Genomic DNA, 15,273 nt, shown 5'->3' with positions numbered 1-15,273 from the left:
TCCCCTGCCAGCCTGCTTGCCCCCAACTTCCCTCCTCTGCCAGCCTGGTGACCCCTAACTGCCCTCCCCTACTTGTCTGATCACCCACAACTGCCCTCCCTTGCAGGCCTGGTCCCTCCCAACTGTCCTTCCCTGCTGGCCATCTTGTGTCCACATGGGGGCAGGATCTTTGACCACATGGGGGCAGCCATATTGTGTGTTGGAGTGATGGTTAATCTGCATATTACTCTTTTATTAGTTAGGATGAGGCCCGGTGCATGACATTTGTGCACATGGGGGGTTTCCCCTCAACCTGGCCTGCACCCTCTCACAGTCCAGGACCCCTCAGGGGATGTCCGCCTGCTGGCTTAGACCCGCTCCCCACGTCCCTCCCAGTCCAGGACTCCTCACTCCTTACCACCCGCCTGCTCACTGCTCCTTATCACTGCCAGGGAGGCGGGAGAGGCCCCCACCACCACACTGCACTCACCAGCCGTGAGCCTGGCTTCTGGCTGAACTGTGCTCCCCTGGGGGAGCGCACTGACCACCAGGGGGCAGCTCCTGCCTTGAGCATCTGTTCCCTGGTGGTCAGTACACATCATAGCAACCCGTTGTTCTGGTCGTTCCACCATAACAGTCGCTTAAGCTTTTAGTATATAGATAAGATTTGTAAATGTTTTTCAGGGGGAAATGCATTTCAAATTCCAAAGCTCAGCTTAAATAGGAATTCTTGAAACATAACAATTTGTAAGTGGGTGGCTACCTGTAAAAATGCTGGCATTGGTTTAAGCCAGTTGGCATTATTAAGAAGAGGAACTAGCTCTTAAGTCCTCTGCTTATAAGGTCAGCAAAGGAACTGAAGTATCATCAAGTCTACTGTAGAGAAACTTAAAATAACTCCTTGTCATCACTGCATGTTTAGTGAAGGGTGAGGGGGAAAAGTATCCTTAATTAACTTCAAAGAACATTTTGAAAAAGAAGACAATAGGGAAGCAATTATTAGTTTTATTAGTAGGATCACAAAAGATTATGAAAACTCATCCTATTGGTAGACAGCTAATCAGAAGATTGATGCAAGAATATTAAGTTTGTTCTTTAAAATGTGGAAGTTAGCCCTAACTGGTTTGGCTCAGTGGATAAAGCATTGGCCTGTGGACTGAAGGGTCCCAGGTTTGATTCTGATCAAGGGCATGTACCTTGGTTGTGGGCACATCCCCAGCAAGGGGTTTGCAGGAGGCAGCTGGTCAATGTTTCTCTCTCATCGATGTTTCTAACTCTCTATCCCTCTCTCTTCCTCTCTGTAAAAAAATCAATAAAGTATATATTTTTTAAAATGTGGAAGTTAAGCACCCTTGAAGATACTGCCTTCCCTAGTCACTGTCTTTCTAAAACATAGGGAAATGAAAAAATGGAAGTGAAAGATTGAGTAATCAACCTAGTTTTGCTTTCAGGTCACTGCACTGACTAAACTAGGAAACATAAAATTCCAAAAGCCTGCAAAAATTCAGAAATTCATCAAAAAAGCATTTACTGAGTGCTTCCTTTCTATTTCTAATGTATTTTAGTCCATGAGTGAGCAAGCATGTACATGAGCACACATAACATAGAATGACTGGTTCTAAAGGAGTAACTAAAAGCATAAGAACCATAAAGAGTAAAGCAGCATCCCTGATAAAAATGAAACCAAAAACTGAGCAGTGAGTTATGACTTTCTGGAAAATAACCCTACGCTACAACTTAAACAGATCTGTAGCAGGTGTGTAACCCTCTGCACCCGCTCCCACCTGCATCCCACCAGCTCCTTCAGTACTGAAGAGCTGTATTTCTCTTAAGGCACCAAAAGACTTTCAAAATCCTAGTTGTGTTATCTAGCCTAAGCCTTATCCTGTAATGCTCTTTCCTTCTATTCTCTCCACTACAGCCTCAGTGGTCTTTTGTTCCATAAATATTCAAGCCCATTCTTGACATAGGAACTTGTTCTAGCTCTTCTAACTGAAAAGCTCTTCCTCTTGTCACAAGATAAATTCCTTTCTGTTACTTCCTCAGAAAAGTGTTTCCCATACCTAAACCACCACCCTAGTGCTGATATTATTTATTTTTAGATCTGTTTATACCCTTCTGTTCCCACGAGAATGTAAGACCCATAGAGCAAGGACCCTGTCTGTGCTGGCCACCATTGCATCCTCCACATTGAGAACAGTTCTGGGACATAGCAGACACTCAATAAACATACTGACTGTGATGAAGAGTGGTCATTCAGTATTTATTGAGCATGGTGCCATATGCTGGCTACATATAATGCCAACTCTAGTAAGAAAGCTCGTGGACCTTCCAGTTTTGTGAGAGACCATAAGCAAGGGAACACACAAATACTTACATATTGTGACAAATGCTGTTAAGGAAATAAGTGTTATGATTGAGAACTGAGGAGAGGCTGCTTTAATTAGGGCAAGGAGGAACGTGCCTGAAATGAATTTGCAGAGGTAGGTGGGAGTCAGATCATGTAAGGGAATGCCAAGAAGTTTGAAGTTTATTGTATATTTTAAAATTGGAAGTTTTTAGGATTTTAAGCAGAGAATGAAAGCTGATTTGCATTTTTAAAAAGTATCTTAGACTTCTATTCAAGTTGATTTGAAGTTCACAAACTCCCCATCTTTGTCCAAAACATCTCTGAATGAATACATAAAATTTCAAAAGAATATCCCAATATATACACAGTATCTCTATGAACAAAAAAAAAAGTAGAAAAGTATAATAAATCGGTTAAGTTAAATATCACCCACACAGACATGCACCCTAGGCTTAAATAATTTTATGGATGAATCTTATCCACTCTTCGAAAAAAACAAATAACCTCTATGTTTACAAACTATCTTATGAGAGCATGAATACGAAGGATCCATTCAGCTTGAGGATAGTGGTTACTCTGAAGAGGAGTGGAATGGAATTGTGGAAGGCTACAAAGAAAGATTCTGCTATATCCATACCTTTTAGCTCCTGAAAAGGTCTGGAGCAAGCTTACAAAATGTGAATAGCTCTAAAGTATGAGTGGTAGGTACGAAGATGCCATTATGTTGTACTCCATATTTCCTGTTTGATATATTTGAAATCATTTATAAAAAATCAGCCGTGCCTGATGTCTACACAATGAAATGGAAGAGAGCAAGAGTGAAACAGGAAGCCCTTCTAGAAAGCATGTGTAGAAATCCTGGCTACAGTAATAGTGACTGAGACTCGAGCTGATAATAATGAGATGAAGTAGATTCAAGTAAAATTATATTTCCATGGAATGATTTGTGGAACTTATTGATAGACTGGATATGAGGAGCTCAGAAGAGGAAAAACTCAAAGTTAACTGTGGCTAAAGCAATGTGTACATGAAGGTGCCATTTTATCCGACGAAGAAAACTGGGAAAGGAACCAGTTAGCGGGCACGATAGAATCCTGTTTTAAGTTCATCTCCTATTTCTTCCACTCAGACATAAGCTCTTTATGGGGAGCATTGTATACCTTATCTTACCTCTGTATTCCCTAAGTTCCTAACATAACTACCGTATTTTTCGGACCATAAGACGCACCGGACCATAAGACGCACCAGTTTTTAGAGAAGGGAAATGAAGAAAAAAAGATTCTGAAACAAATAGTGTCCTAAAATATTTTATGTGCATTAAAACCCAACATCACAGTCATAAACACATGTAATCAACCCTGTAAAGTAAACAGCAGCATTTAGAACCATTTTAGAGCCGGGCAAGCACACAGAGACCACACAGAGCCGGGCAAGTAAAAAAACTTTTTTTTTACAGTATATGTGTAGGCTATATTTGGACCATAAGACGCAGGGACTTTTTCCCCCCACTTCTGGGGGAAAAAAAGTGCATCTTATGGTCCGAAAAATACGGTATGCCAAATCACTGTTACACAGTGTATACTGCCTTCTTCAGTTGGTCCTCTGTATCTGGGATTCTACATCCATGGATTCTACCAGCATGGATTGAAAATATTTGGGGGGGCGGGAAAAAAAAGTTACATCGTTGCTGACATGTATGATGTAGTTAGACCTATGGTAACTGTGTCTGTACAAACACGTATGGACCTTTTTTCTCATTGCTCCCTAGCAATAAAGTATAACAATTATTTACACAGCACTTACATTGTATTAGATATGATAAGTAACTTAGAGATAATTAAGTTATACAGAAGGATGTGAGTAGATTATGAAAAGGATTTACCCATCTGTGGATTTTTATATCTGTGGGGGGGTCCTGGAACCAATCCTCCCAGTAACAGAGGGAAGCCTATATTGTTTTGAAAACCAGACAACCTTTTTTTAAAGTGTCAGCTTTCAAAAACATTTGATATCATTTAATAATCTAATAACAAAAAGAAATTTTCAAGAAGTTCCAATAAGTTTTATCACGCAGCTTATTTAGATTTTTATGTTCCATATAAATTTATTTTCCACATTAAGCCATTTTAATTAACTTTGTATGATTTTACCAGCTAGATGCATTATAAGCTATGCATTATTAAAAGGCAAACCATTGTAAATGGGATAATAACAGGGCTATTATTACACAGCATCTCTTTACCAATTACTATTCATTTATCTTAGTTATACAGAGCCCCTTATCTCCTGTGATTCATTAACGACCTCAAATAAGTGGGCAGGAACATTTCTGTAATATTTATTTAGAATTGGTATTCACACCAAAAGCATTAGGTCCCTTATCATAAGGAAACCACTGCTTAAAGTGACTTGTCCAAGGGTGTACAGCGAGCTAATATAACTGCAAGCTAATTTTGCTGTGCTTAAAGAGCTGATGCTATAAACATTAGAAAAATGACCAAATCTCCTCAAAATTTATCCAGAAGATAGACTCTGATTATTCCTTTGCTTACTTTTGAAGTCAGAATCATGATACAGAGATTTTTCTAATACTACATTACTGGAATGGTAGGAACAAAATCATGTAGACCTTTAAGGGATCATTAAAGGAAATCTGTCTTCCTTCCTAAGATAAAAAGGTCACCAAGTTTCTTTAGAGGGAATTAACTCCGTCTTAAAAAGTCATAATACTTGAGTATATTATGATACCACAAGTTTCGATTCTTATTTTTATGTTGCTCAAAACCAAAACAAGTATATTTCAACCACTGCATCTGGCAACTATCCCTTTTTGGTGAATCATGACAACTAAGCAGTAAGTCTAGGTCAATTTTTATTTCAAACACAGTGAATGCTGTGATTTTAAGCACTTTCAGAGTAACTTTATGCTTGTATTTCCCTTTCATAATTTATTCCACTAACTTGGGGAATTTGGGGAGGGCAAGGACACCTTTCTGGTAGCTCAGAGTTCAACAAAGGTAAGGTCCTCAAAGCCGTATGTATAACTATCCCTTGCAAATAAATTAGGTCTTAACAAATTTCTTTAATAGTTCAGAAGCATTACTTTTGCATGCCAAAAGTAAATTCCAAAAGGTTTCTTAGGAAAACTGTTACAAATTTTTAAATGTGAGAATGGAGCCACTTAAAAATATAATGATCCCACATTTTTAGCAAAGCCACTTGTTTCTGCGTTTACATAACTTTGTATCAATTTGATTTCTGTTTTAGAGGATAGATCTAAATGGAAACAGAACTGAATTGAAAGGTGTAACAACTGTATATATCTCTTAAGTTCAACACTGTATTTTTAGTGGATTTTATTTTGTAAAGGATTAAAAAAAAAACAATGAAGGTGACAATGGGAAGTGACACCATGAGTACTTCAATAGTATAAATCTGGCCGTAGTGCAAAGTTAGAGATGGGAGAGTATTATAATAAAAGTTAGAGAATGGAAAGCTGTTATAATAGTCTAGGTCAGGAGAAAGCTTTATAAAGCCCAGATTCGTGTGTCCTACTCCTAGAGATTCTGAGTTAGTAGGCTTAGAGCAATTTCTCATATCCTTAGTAAAGAGCTAAACATGGCTGGCTGATAGTGAGTTAGAGCATCAGCCCTTGATGCTGACACCTTTAAATGAGTTATCAGGAACCCATAAAAATTACAAGCTGATTCTGCATTTTTACCACAAATAAACAGACTCACCTGGATCAGGGTCATATTTTAGGTCCACTGGGTGTACAACAGGGTGGTATTCTTTCTAAACATAATATAAATTAAAATAGATTTAATTCCTCATATAAACATTTTCTTCAGCTAATGTAAGCAAATATACTATTAGTAGTACCATTCTTTTGCCCGCCCCCAACCCACTCCCTACCCCGAAAATGAAATCCTGCAATCTGTAGGAAAGGGAGAGGAAAAGAAGAAAAGATCTAAGTCTGAACTATACTTTTTACTGTATTGCCACCTACTGCATAAACTAAGAAATTACACCATAAAAATTTTAAGAAAAGCAATCAAGCAAATTAAAGGCACAGAGACTAAATTTTGTGTTTCAAGTACTAGATAGTCTCCAAATTATGAGTGAACTGTTTTTCAAAAATTCACTCTAAGACAAGAGTTTGGAACTCAGAGCTCATATTCCCACAGAAACTGTTTTTAAAAGTGGCTGCCACTGCCATGTCAGCACATTAAAGCCTGTGACACACTAGGACTACAGTAGCAGAATTACAGGAACAGGATCCACAATTCAGGCAAAAAGAAAGAGGAAAATCTTCCTCCTTACTCTTGCCCAAAGCTAGCAAGAGCCAAAAAGGTTTTTTAAAAAGCTGTCTTGGGTGCTGGAGGGATTGAGCAAGAGAGAAAAGCAGCTGTCTTAGAATAGAAGTAACCCTGTTATTTGCAGATTTTTAGTATTTCCTAAAACTTTTGTGGTGTTATGCTATGTTAGCACAGTTTTGGTAATATTATTACATTTAAAATATTTTTCTCTTGAAATATTAATGTTTACTGAATATAATATTATACTTAAAATCATTTTTCTTAAAAATAAAAAAATAATAAATTTAAATAAAAAATAAATTTAAATAAAGAAGCTGTCTTGCCCTAGCTAGTTTGGCACGGTGGATAGAGTATCGGCCTGCGGACTGAAGGATCCCGGGTTCAGTTCCCGTAAAGGGCACATGCTAGGATTGCGGGCTCCATCCCCAGTGGGGGAGTACAGGAGGCAGCTGATCAATGATTCTCTCATCATTGATGTCTCTCTCTCTCCCTCTCCCTTCCTCTCTGAAACCAATAAAAATATATATATTTTTTATTTATTTATTTATTTATTTATTTATTTATTTATTTTTTAAAAAGTGAACTCTATGTCCTCTCTTTAAAATAATTTTAAAAATTAAAATAAAAAAAGAAGCTGTCTTTAGTATCTTCACCCCATCCGTTTTGCATCAGTTTTAAGCTTCCACAGCAGTATCTCATCTAGGCCTGTCAACTTTCTTTCCTTTATGCAATACTGATTACTAGGCTTTTTTTCTGGGAAGGAGGGGCAGTTAATAGGAAAGACACACTTTTAATGTCTTTCCTAAGAAAACTTTAAAAAGGGGGTGGGGAATAAAGCAGGGTATTCCTTTGAAGAATAAGTGCTACAGAAGAAAAAAGAAAAAATTCTGCTTATAAATTTTTTTTTCTCATAGAATGACTAAAATGTTGCCTTTACTGTCTAAAATAATTTCTAAAAGTAATCAAAAGATTTATATATAAAGTATGCTCATTTTAAAAACTAAGAGCAAATAGTGTGTCACAATGTAAAACATGTTATTTCTAGCTGCGAAGGCCAAAGCCACTCCCCAGCAAACCTACCCTTGACCCATAGTGACTTTGGGAGCTGAACAAATGACACACAACTCATAAAGCAAATTTCAGTACTATGGAAAGGTACTCAGTTTTCACCATGAATTTAACTAAAGGGTCTTACAAAATATGTACTCATATACAAATAATATGCTAAACACGAATGACAAATAGAAAGAAAAGCCTTGAAAAATAAAATTCTTTTTCTTTTTCCTTCCTGGTATCAGAATTATAAACTCATTGTCAATCTTCCATCTTCAAAGTCTATGTTAGGATGTTAGAACAGGAAAAAAGTCTTCAAGAGGCAAAAACAGAAGTAATTAAAGAAGGAAAAATAAAAATAAGTCATTTATCTTTACACAAATTCTATACTTTAATGAGACATAACATAAACTTTACTATTTTAAAGATAAATCATCTTACCAGAATTTCTTGTTTTGCTTTTATAATTTTTATGACACATTCAAGGATCTTTCTGGGATACTGCTTACGTTTCGTGGCTAAGTCTACTATGATTTCATCAAAGTGATCTTCAAGTTCTTTGATATCAGAATCTATTTAAAGAAAAAAAAAACCTATCAAAAAATTCCTTAAGACACATTGTTTATATTCTACATAGAATGTAATGTAATTAAACTAAATTTAGAAAACACAAAATAATTAAGGAAAACAAACTTGGCAAGTTAGTGGATGCCCTCACTTTGGTGATTGATTCTTTCATATATTGAACAACTGATTAGTCAGAGAAAGCTATTTTTTTTTTTAAATATTAAAAACTAACTTCTATTTTAATACTCTCACAGTTATAGGGAGGAAAGAGGCCTCGGCCAGTTAGCTCAGTTGGTTAAAGCATCATATCAATATGACAAGGTTGCAGTTCAATATCAGATCAAGGCACATACAATAAGCAACCAACGAATGTATAAATGCGTGGAGAAAAGAATCAATGTTTCTCTCTCTCCCTTCCTTTCTCTCTAAAATAAAGTTTTTAAAAGTTTTATTAAACACTAAAGGTCATCAGCTTAACAGGTCTTATAGCTTGTGTTCTGCAGTGTCAAAGCTTCATTAGTGAGAAGTACCATACATATTTTTTGGAAACATTTTTAGACACTGCTGATATATATCAGCATATATTTACATGTTGGGTAGAGATAACTGAGGTGCAGTTTGGCCTTTCATTGATGTAACAAATATTAAGTCCAACTAAATTACTTATTTTGAAGGATATTAAAAGAGATACGGTCATTTCTAACTTTAAAAAGTCATTTAAATGAGCAATCTTCCCTAAATTTTAATTTATCCATTTGAAAAGTTCAATCAGTAACCTGAAAGAAAGAATGTACTATTTCACAATCAGCTAAAAAAAAAAAAATCAAGTCTCCCAGCTAAATCTATATAGGGAAGAAAATGATTTCTTAGTGCCACCTAATGATAAAGCTATAAAAGTGAAATGTATAAACAATTTGAGCAGGGAAGTCATTAATTTAACAAATATTTAGTGGGTGCCTACTGTGTGTCAAGCTAAGTATTGAAAACATAGTAATGAGGAAAAAAATATATAATCTCTGCTTTCAAGGAACTTACATTTTAATTTTTAAATGTGCCTGGTCAATCATCCTGAAATCAAATCCACTCAGGGTAGTTAAGGGGCAGAAAAGAAGTTGCTTTCACTTATATGTATATTCCTATATTCATTCATTTGTTTGTTCACTCTTTTACACAAAAATCTCAGTGAATAAAATAGACAAACACCTCTGCCCTTGTGAAGCTTACTTATTGCTTCTATGTATCAGGATCAGATACAAATCCTATTAATTCTACCTGCTGAACATCTCTTGTACCTTTTTCTCTCTCTCCTTTCCCACTGTCCTGGGGCAGATCTTGTACTACTGCAATAACCTCCCTGAGGTCTGTCGGCCTTGAATTTTTCCCTTCTCCAATTCACCCCCACACAGAGCCAGCATTAGCTTTCCTGTAAGTTCTACTTTAAAAGCCTTCACCAGTTCCCATTACCTACAAGGTAAAGTGCAATTTCTTGAGCACATCCGAGGGGGCTCTCTGTGACCGGCCCCAACGTATTTTTCTGATCATATCTGCCATTAGTTTTCCCAATTCACTTCTGACATGTTCAAAACAAAGCAATCCTTTGTGCCTTTGCACATGCTGTTTCCTCTGAAATGCCCTTCCTACTTCCTTTCTGTCCAGCACATTCTCATTTATTACGTGCATTTAACAACCTACTCTGTTATGTCTACTCCCACTTCCCAAAGAGTATACTGATTCCTTGTCCATTTCCTCCCATTAACGATGAGTTGCTAAATGGTAAGGACCATGTCCTTGCATTTATCTCCCGGCAGTTGGCATAGTGGCTGACATTTATCAAGTGCCCATGAAAAAAAAGTACAAGGGCCGAAACCAGTTTGGCTCAGTGGTAGAGCGTCGGTCTGGGGACTGGGGGGTCCCAGGTTCGATTTCGGTCAGAGGCATGTACATTGGTTGCGGGCACATCCCCAGTGGGGGGTGTGCAAGAGGCAGCTGGTCGGTGTTTCTCTATCGACATTTCTAGCTCTCTATCTCTCTCCCTTCCTCTCTGTAAAAAATCAATAAAAATATATTAAAAAAAAAAAAAAAGTACAAGGGTTATGACTATTTTCCCTCACAGTTATGAGGGGGAAAGGAGACAAAGATACCCCACCCAGGTTACCAGCCTGTCAGGGCATATACGTGCTAATCTATAAACGGATTAATCCTATTGCTAAAGGCAGTCTGTGCCAATCAATAAAGCAATTCTAAAATGACCTTAGAGAAAAAGAGTCAGATAAAGACACAGTAAAGGCTGTATAGCTTGAACTTGTAGATGGTTCTGATACACTCCCTCTTCCCTACAATCCACTCTAATAATATTTGAAAAATCCAGTGTTACTGTTTTTAATGTCTTAATACGTAAACCAGAAAAAATACAAGTTGGTAACTCTGAGAAGATAACTACTACACAGGGATGTGCAAAAGTGGGTTTATAGTTGTGAGTACACAAAACAGTTTATTCTTGTATTATTATTTATTATTTGTTGGTATTACAACTGTAAACCTACTTTCGCCCATCCCTGTGATAATCCCAAGCATTGGACAGTAAAGTCTTCTGAGCAAAGTATTATCTCAATGTTGAGAAGAAAAATTACAACCACAGAGGGTTATTTGATGGGTTTGGAGTAATCAGAACAGCTAAAAGCATCATTAAACAATGCTCATCGGATCTCTATAATACCACTCAGGGGACAGACAAAAACACGCTGGCCCGCTTCTTCAAGACATTGCTGAAGAGCTCTGCTTCTTTTTCCACACCGATCATCATTTTTCTACTGAATTTTCTCTTCCTACACTGAACATTTTCTTCCTACCAAAAACTTTGATTTCTTTAGATATGTCAATAACATTAGTTAGGGTACAATCAAGTCTGCTTTAGACCAGGAAATGTTCTGTCATTTTAAGGTTTCTCTAAATATTGATTTCATATTTGACATAGTATTCTTATAGTTTAACTTCACATTCCTAAGGGTTTTTCACTGCCTAAGGATCACTTGTAAAAATACAACCTGATTCATAAGGTATTAATCATAGGAATTCTCTGGGCCTGTTTCTTCATCTGGGAATATTTTCCAATATACTACTGACAAGGGTACTTTTAAAGACTGATCAGACGAAAGTCCTGTTGAGAGTGCCAGACAGAAATATAAAGATCAAGGTACCTACTATGTTGTTTTCCTCAGAATACAACTTCAATAGTCTTCTAGATTAGTTTCCTCTCTCCCCTCCCAGTAAAATACATTTTAAAGAGAAGTAACACTGAAAATGAGAATTCAAAATAAGATAGCTACAAAAATAACTCAGAAATTAGCAACCGAAGGATATGGTGAAATCACTTACCCCTGAAACAGTCATCTGAAGCTTCTTGCCACGCCTGCCCATTAATGCTGACATTCTCTTGCACAGCAGATTCAAACGTCTGCAATAAATTCACAATAGTAATGTCACTAAAAACAACCTCAAATGCTGAATTTAAACATTTTGGCCAAGATAATCTGTTTCTTGTTAATCCTCACCGAGGATATTTTTTCCATTGATTTCCTGAGTAAGTGGGGAGAGAAAGAATCATTGATGTGAGAGAGACACATGGACTGGTTGCCTCCCAACTTGCCCCAACCCGGGGCGGGGACTACACCTGCAACCCAGGTACATGTCACCCTTGACTGGAATCAAACCTTTGACCTTTGGTGTGCAGGCCAACTAACCACTGAGCCATGCCTGTCAGGGCATAATTTCAGATTTGTGAAAGAGAATATTTAAAAAATAGCAGATTAGCCTATTAGTATACTATTTTCAATTAAGATTCCATTGCAATTAATTCTACCTACATTTTCACTGACAGCCATTAAACTACCTGAGATAATTCAATCCAAAATTTTAGAATAGTCTTTCAAACAAAAACATATACTTCTTAAATGAAAATTTAAAAAAAAATAAAAGCTAACAAATTTGGGCTCAGTTGAATCTCAAAAGTATATGTACTACACATGCTGTGAATGAAAGTCATTGTTAACAAGAAGAAAAATATATATGCTTAAAAGAAAGTGAAATTGTCTGCTTTATAAAGGACTGTATTTTTTAGAGATGTATACTGGGTGTAGGATGAAATCACATGACATCTTGAATTTGCATGAAAATAGGAAGTAACAAATTTTTGATAACTATTAAATTTGGTGATGGATATATGGGTATTCACTGTACTAATCTATATATTTGTAGGGGAAGGCAGGGAGGGTTGGCGGGTGGGAGGTAATCAACCAAAGACCTTGTATGCATATATGCATAACCATGGACACAGATGATAGGGTGCTGAAGACCTGGAACAGGGGGGGAGGTGGTGAGGGTGGGCTGGAGGGGGTCAATGTGGGAGGGGCCATATGTATTACTTTCAACAATAAAGAATTATTTTTTTTAATGTTACTACATTAAAAAATAAAGGACTGCCCTGGCTGGTGATGTTCAATGGTTAGTGTCGGCCTGCAAATTTGAGGGGTCAGGGGTTCAATTCACTTCCCAGCCCTGTTCGGGGCACGTGCAGGAGGCAACCAATCAATATGTTTCTCTCACATCGATGTTTCTCTCTCTCTTTCTTGTGCCCCTCCCCTCCTTCCACTCTTTTTCAATGGCAAAAAATATCCTAGGATGAATATTAACAAAAAATAAAGGAATTTGGAAGAAGCACCACTAAAATTCTGAATGCACATTCCCTATTATCTAACAACTAGGGGCCCAGTGCACGAAATGGATGCATGGGTAGGATTTCCAGGCCTAGCTGGCGATCAGAGCCGATCTGTGGGGCAATTGGGGGGGCCCTGCTGACACCCACCTTGGCCCGCCTGGGGCCTGAGGGCAGCTCCTGTGTTGAGCATCTGTCCCATGGTGATCAGTTACCAGTCGTTCTGCTGTTTGATCGATTTGCATATTAGGGTTTTATTATATAGGATGAGAATAAATAGCCCTTTAGGTTAGGATACATTGCTACAAATGAAATCCTAATATGCAAATCGACCCAATGGCTGAATGACAGGTCACTATGATGCACACTGACCACCAGGGGGCAGACACTCAATGCAGGAGCTCAATGAGGGAGCGCTGCAGCTGGTGAATGCAGCAGCAAGAGCCTTGCCCACCTCCTAGGGGTCCTGGACTGAGAGGTCACAGGCCCTGCTGACAGAGCCCCCCCCTTTGCCCCCCGCCCCAGTGCACAAATGTCATGCACCAGGCTTCTAGTAAGACCATAAAGAGGATGCACTAGGAATCTTTATTTTAACACTATTTGAAATTATAAAATACTGAGGAGAAAAATCACTAAATTTAAATTCAAAATTAGAAGAATGGTTAAATATTCAATATATCCATACCATGCAATACTTAAAAAGAATGAAGGATATCTGTACATAATATTGACATATTGGATAAGAGAAAAAATGGGGAGAGCAGGTTGCTAAATATATCAGCATGACACTTAATGTTTAAAACGAAACGAAACAAAAAAACAGAGAAAGTGAGAGAGATCTAAAATCATAAAGAAGGGTGAAGGATTATATTCTCTTTGTACCCTCCAAAATAGTAAGTTAATTCCAGGAAAGAAAAGGGATGGGGAAAGGAAATTCAAAGACTTTGCTTTATGCTATTTCTTTTTACAATGAGGATATATTTGATATTTTGTATAATTAAAAATAAGCATAAATCAAATAATACATAGCTATAAAGTAAAGCACACATTTTACACTTTAAAATTTTTTGGCTTCCAAGGATTACTTGGGAATACAAATTGCCATTGTGGCATTGGCACAATTGTACCAATGCTATTTTTTTTAAGAAAATCTGTTACTATATTATGTAGTTTTAGATTGGGGTATGTCAACATAATTAAAGCCTCTGCCTTTTATTTGTTCTCTTATTTAAAAGAAAACACAAGTCAATTTCCTTGGTAGTTTACCTTAGCAGTTCCTAGACAGGGGCAAACTCTTAAGATCATTACACAACAAAACAGCATCCTTCCCAAAAAACTACTAAGAGTGTCTATTCTTTCCTTGGTTACAGAAGGGAATAAGAGCCACTGTTTATACAAAACTGGAATACAGCACAACCCAGGGAGTAAGTTAAGTATTTCTTCGTCTTCCACTTATCCTTTATTTTTATTGTTTGCATTGTGATCAGTCACACTCCCAGGTGTGCTGCATTTAAAAAATTGTTTCTACATAGAAAATGTGTGCTTTGTTATGACAGCCACCAATCCCTCAATTTGTTGTATCTTTCCCCTCAAAAAAAAAAAAAAAAAAAAAATCTTCAAAGGTTTTACAAAACATTTGAGAAAGGAAGGGGAAATGTGCTCTAAGGGCCAGTTATGATCTTAGGAGACGTTTATAATCTCAAGACAGCTTCCTTATCTACTTCAGACTTATAGGAGAGATATTTCCACTCTCTTTACAAAACATTCTAAAAAGCAGGCAAAAGGAAAGACCAAAAGCTAATCCTGGTGCCGGACTCAACTTCCAGGATTCCGGTTCCTGGAGAAATCCTCCCGGAGTTTATATGCACTCGAATAGGGAGCCACTTAGGCCTTCAATAGTGGCTAATCCGAAAGATGAGCTGTAAATTTCAGACACCAATTGGGAAAAGTTGGATACCAACAAAAAAAATGGCCCTAACCGATTTGGCTCAGTGGATAGAGCCACGGCCTGAGGTCTCAAAGATCCCAGGTTCGATTCCAATCAAGGGCATGTACCTTGGTTGCGGTCATATCCCCGGTAGGGGGTGTGCAGGAGGCAGCTGATCGATGTTTCTAACTCTCTATCCATTTCCTTTCCTCTCTGTAAAAAAAATAAAATAAAATAAAATCAATAAAATATATTTTAGAAAAGAATGTAAAATATCTCCTCCAGGTTTTTATTATTATCATTACAAAGTAAAACGCTATCTTGGTCACAGTGGGCTAAGTAAAACCTGTTATTACCATTAATTGCC

At 37.3% G+C, this 15,273-nt stretch overlaps 1 protein-coding gene across 3 annotated transcripts in view; it reads right to left on the bottom strand.

The window, feature by feature from the left end:
* The window catches only part of NSL1 (NSL1 component of MIS12 kinetochore complex), a 45,253-nt gene that overhangs the window by 29,499 nt on the left and 481 nt on the right, over window positions 1-15,273 (bottom strand). For all 3 annotated transcript variants that reach the window (XM_084865569.1, XM_084865570.1, XM_084865571.1), the window contains exons 2-4: window positions 11,644-11,722; window positions 8,143-8,273; window positions 6,070-6,124 (exon numbers count right to left, since the gene is read on the bottom strand). In XM_084865569.1, the coding sequence (XP_084721695.1) occupies window positions 6,070-6,124; window positions 8,143-8,273; window positions 11,644-11,722 (265 nt within the window). The remainder of the gene's footprint in view (window positions 1-6,069; window positions 6,125-8,142; window positions 8,274-11,643; window positions 11,723-15,273) is intronic.

This window comes from Pipistrellus hanaki, assembly GCF_964339955.1.
Source record: "Pipistrellus hanaki genome assembly, chromosome: 18".
NCBI classification, from domain to species: domain Eukaryota; kingdom Metazoa; phylum Chordata; class Mammalia; order Chiroptera; family Vespertilionidae; genus Pipistrellus; species Pipistrellus hanaki.
The sequence above is the reverse complement of the archived record's forward strand: the minus strand, read 5'-3'. Positions and strand labels throughout refer to the sequence as shown.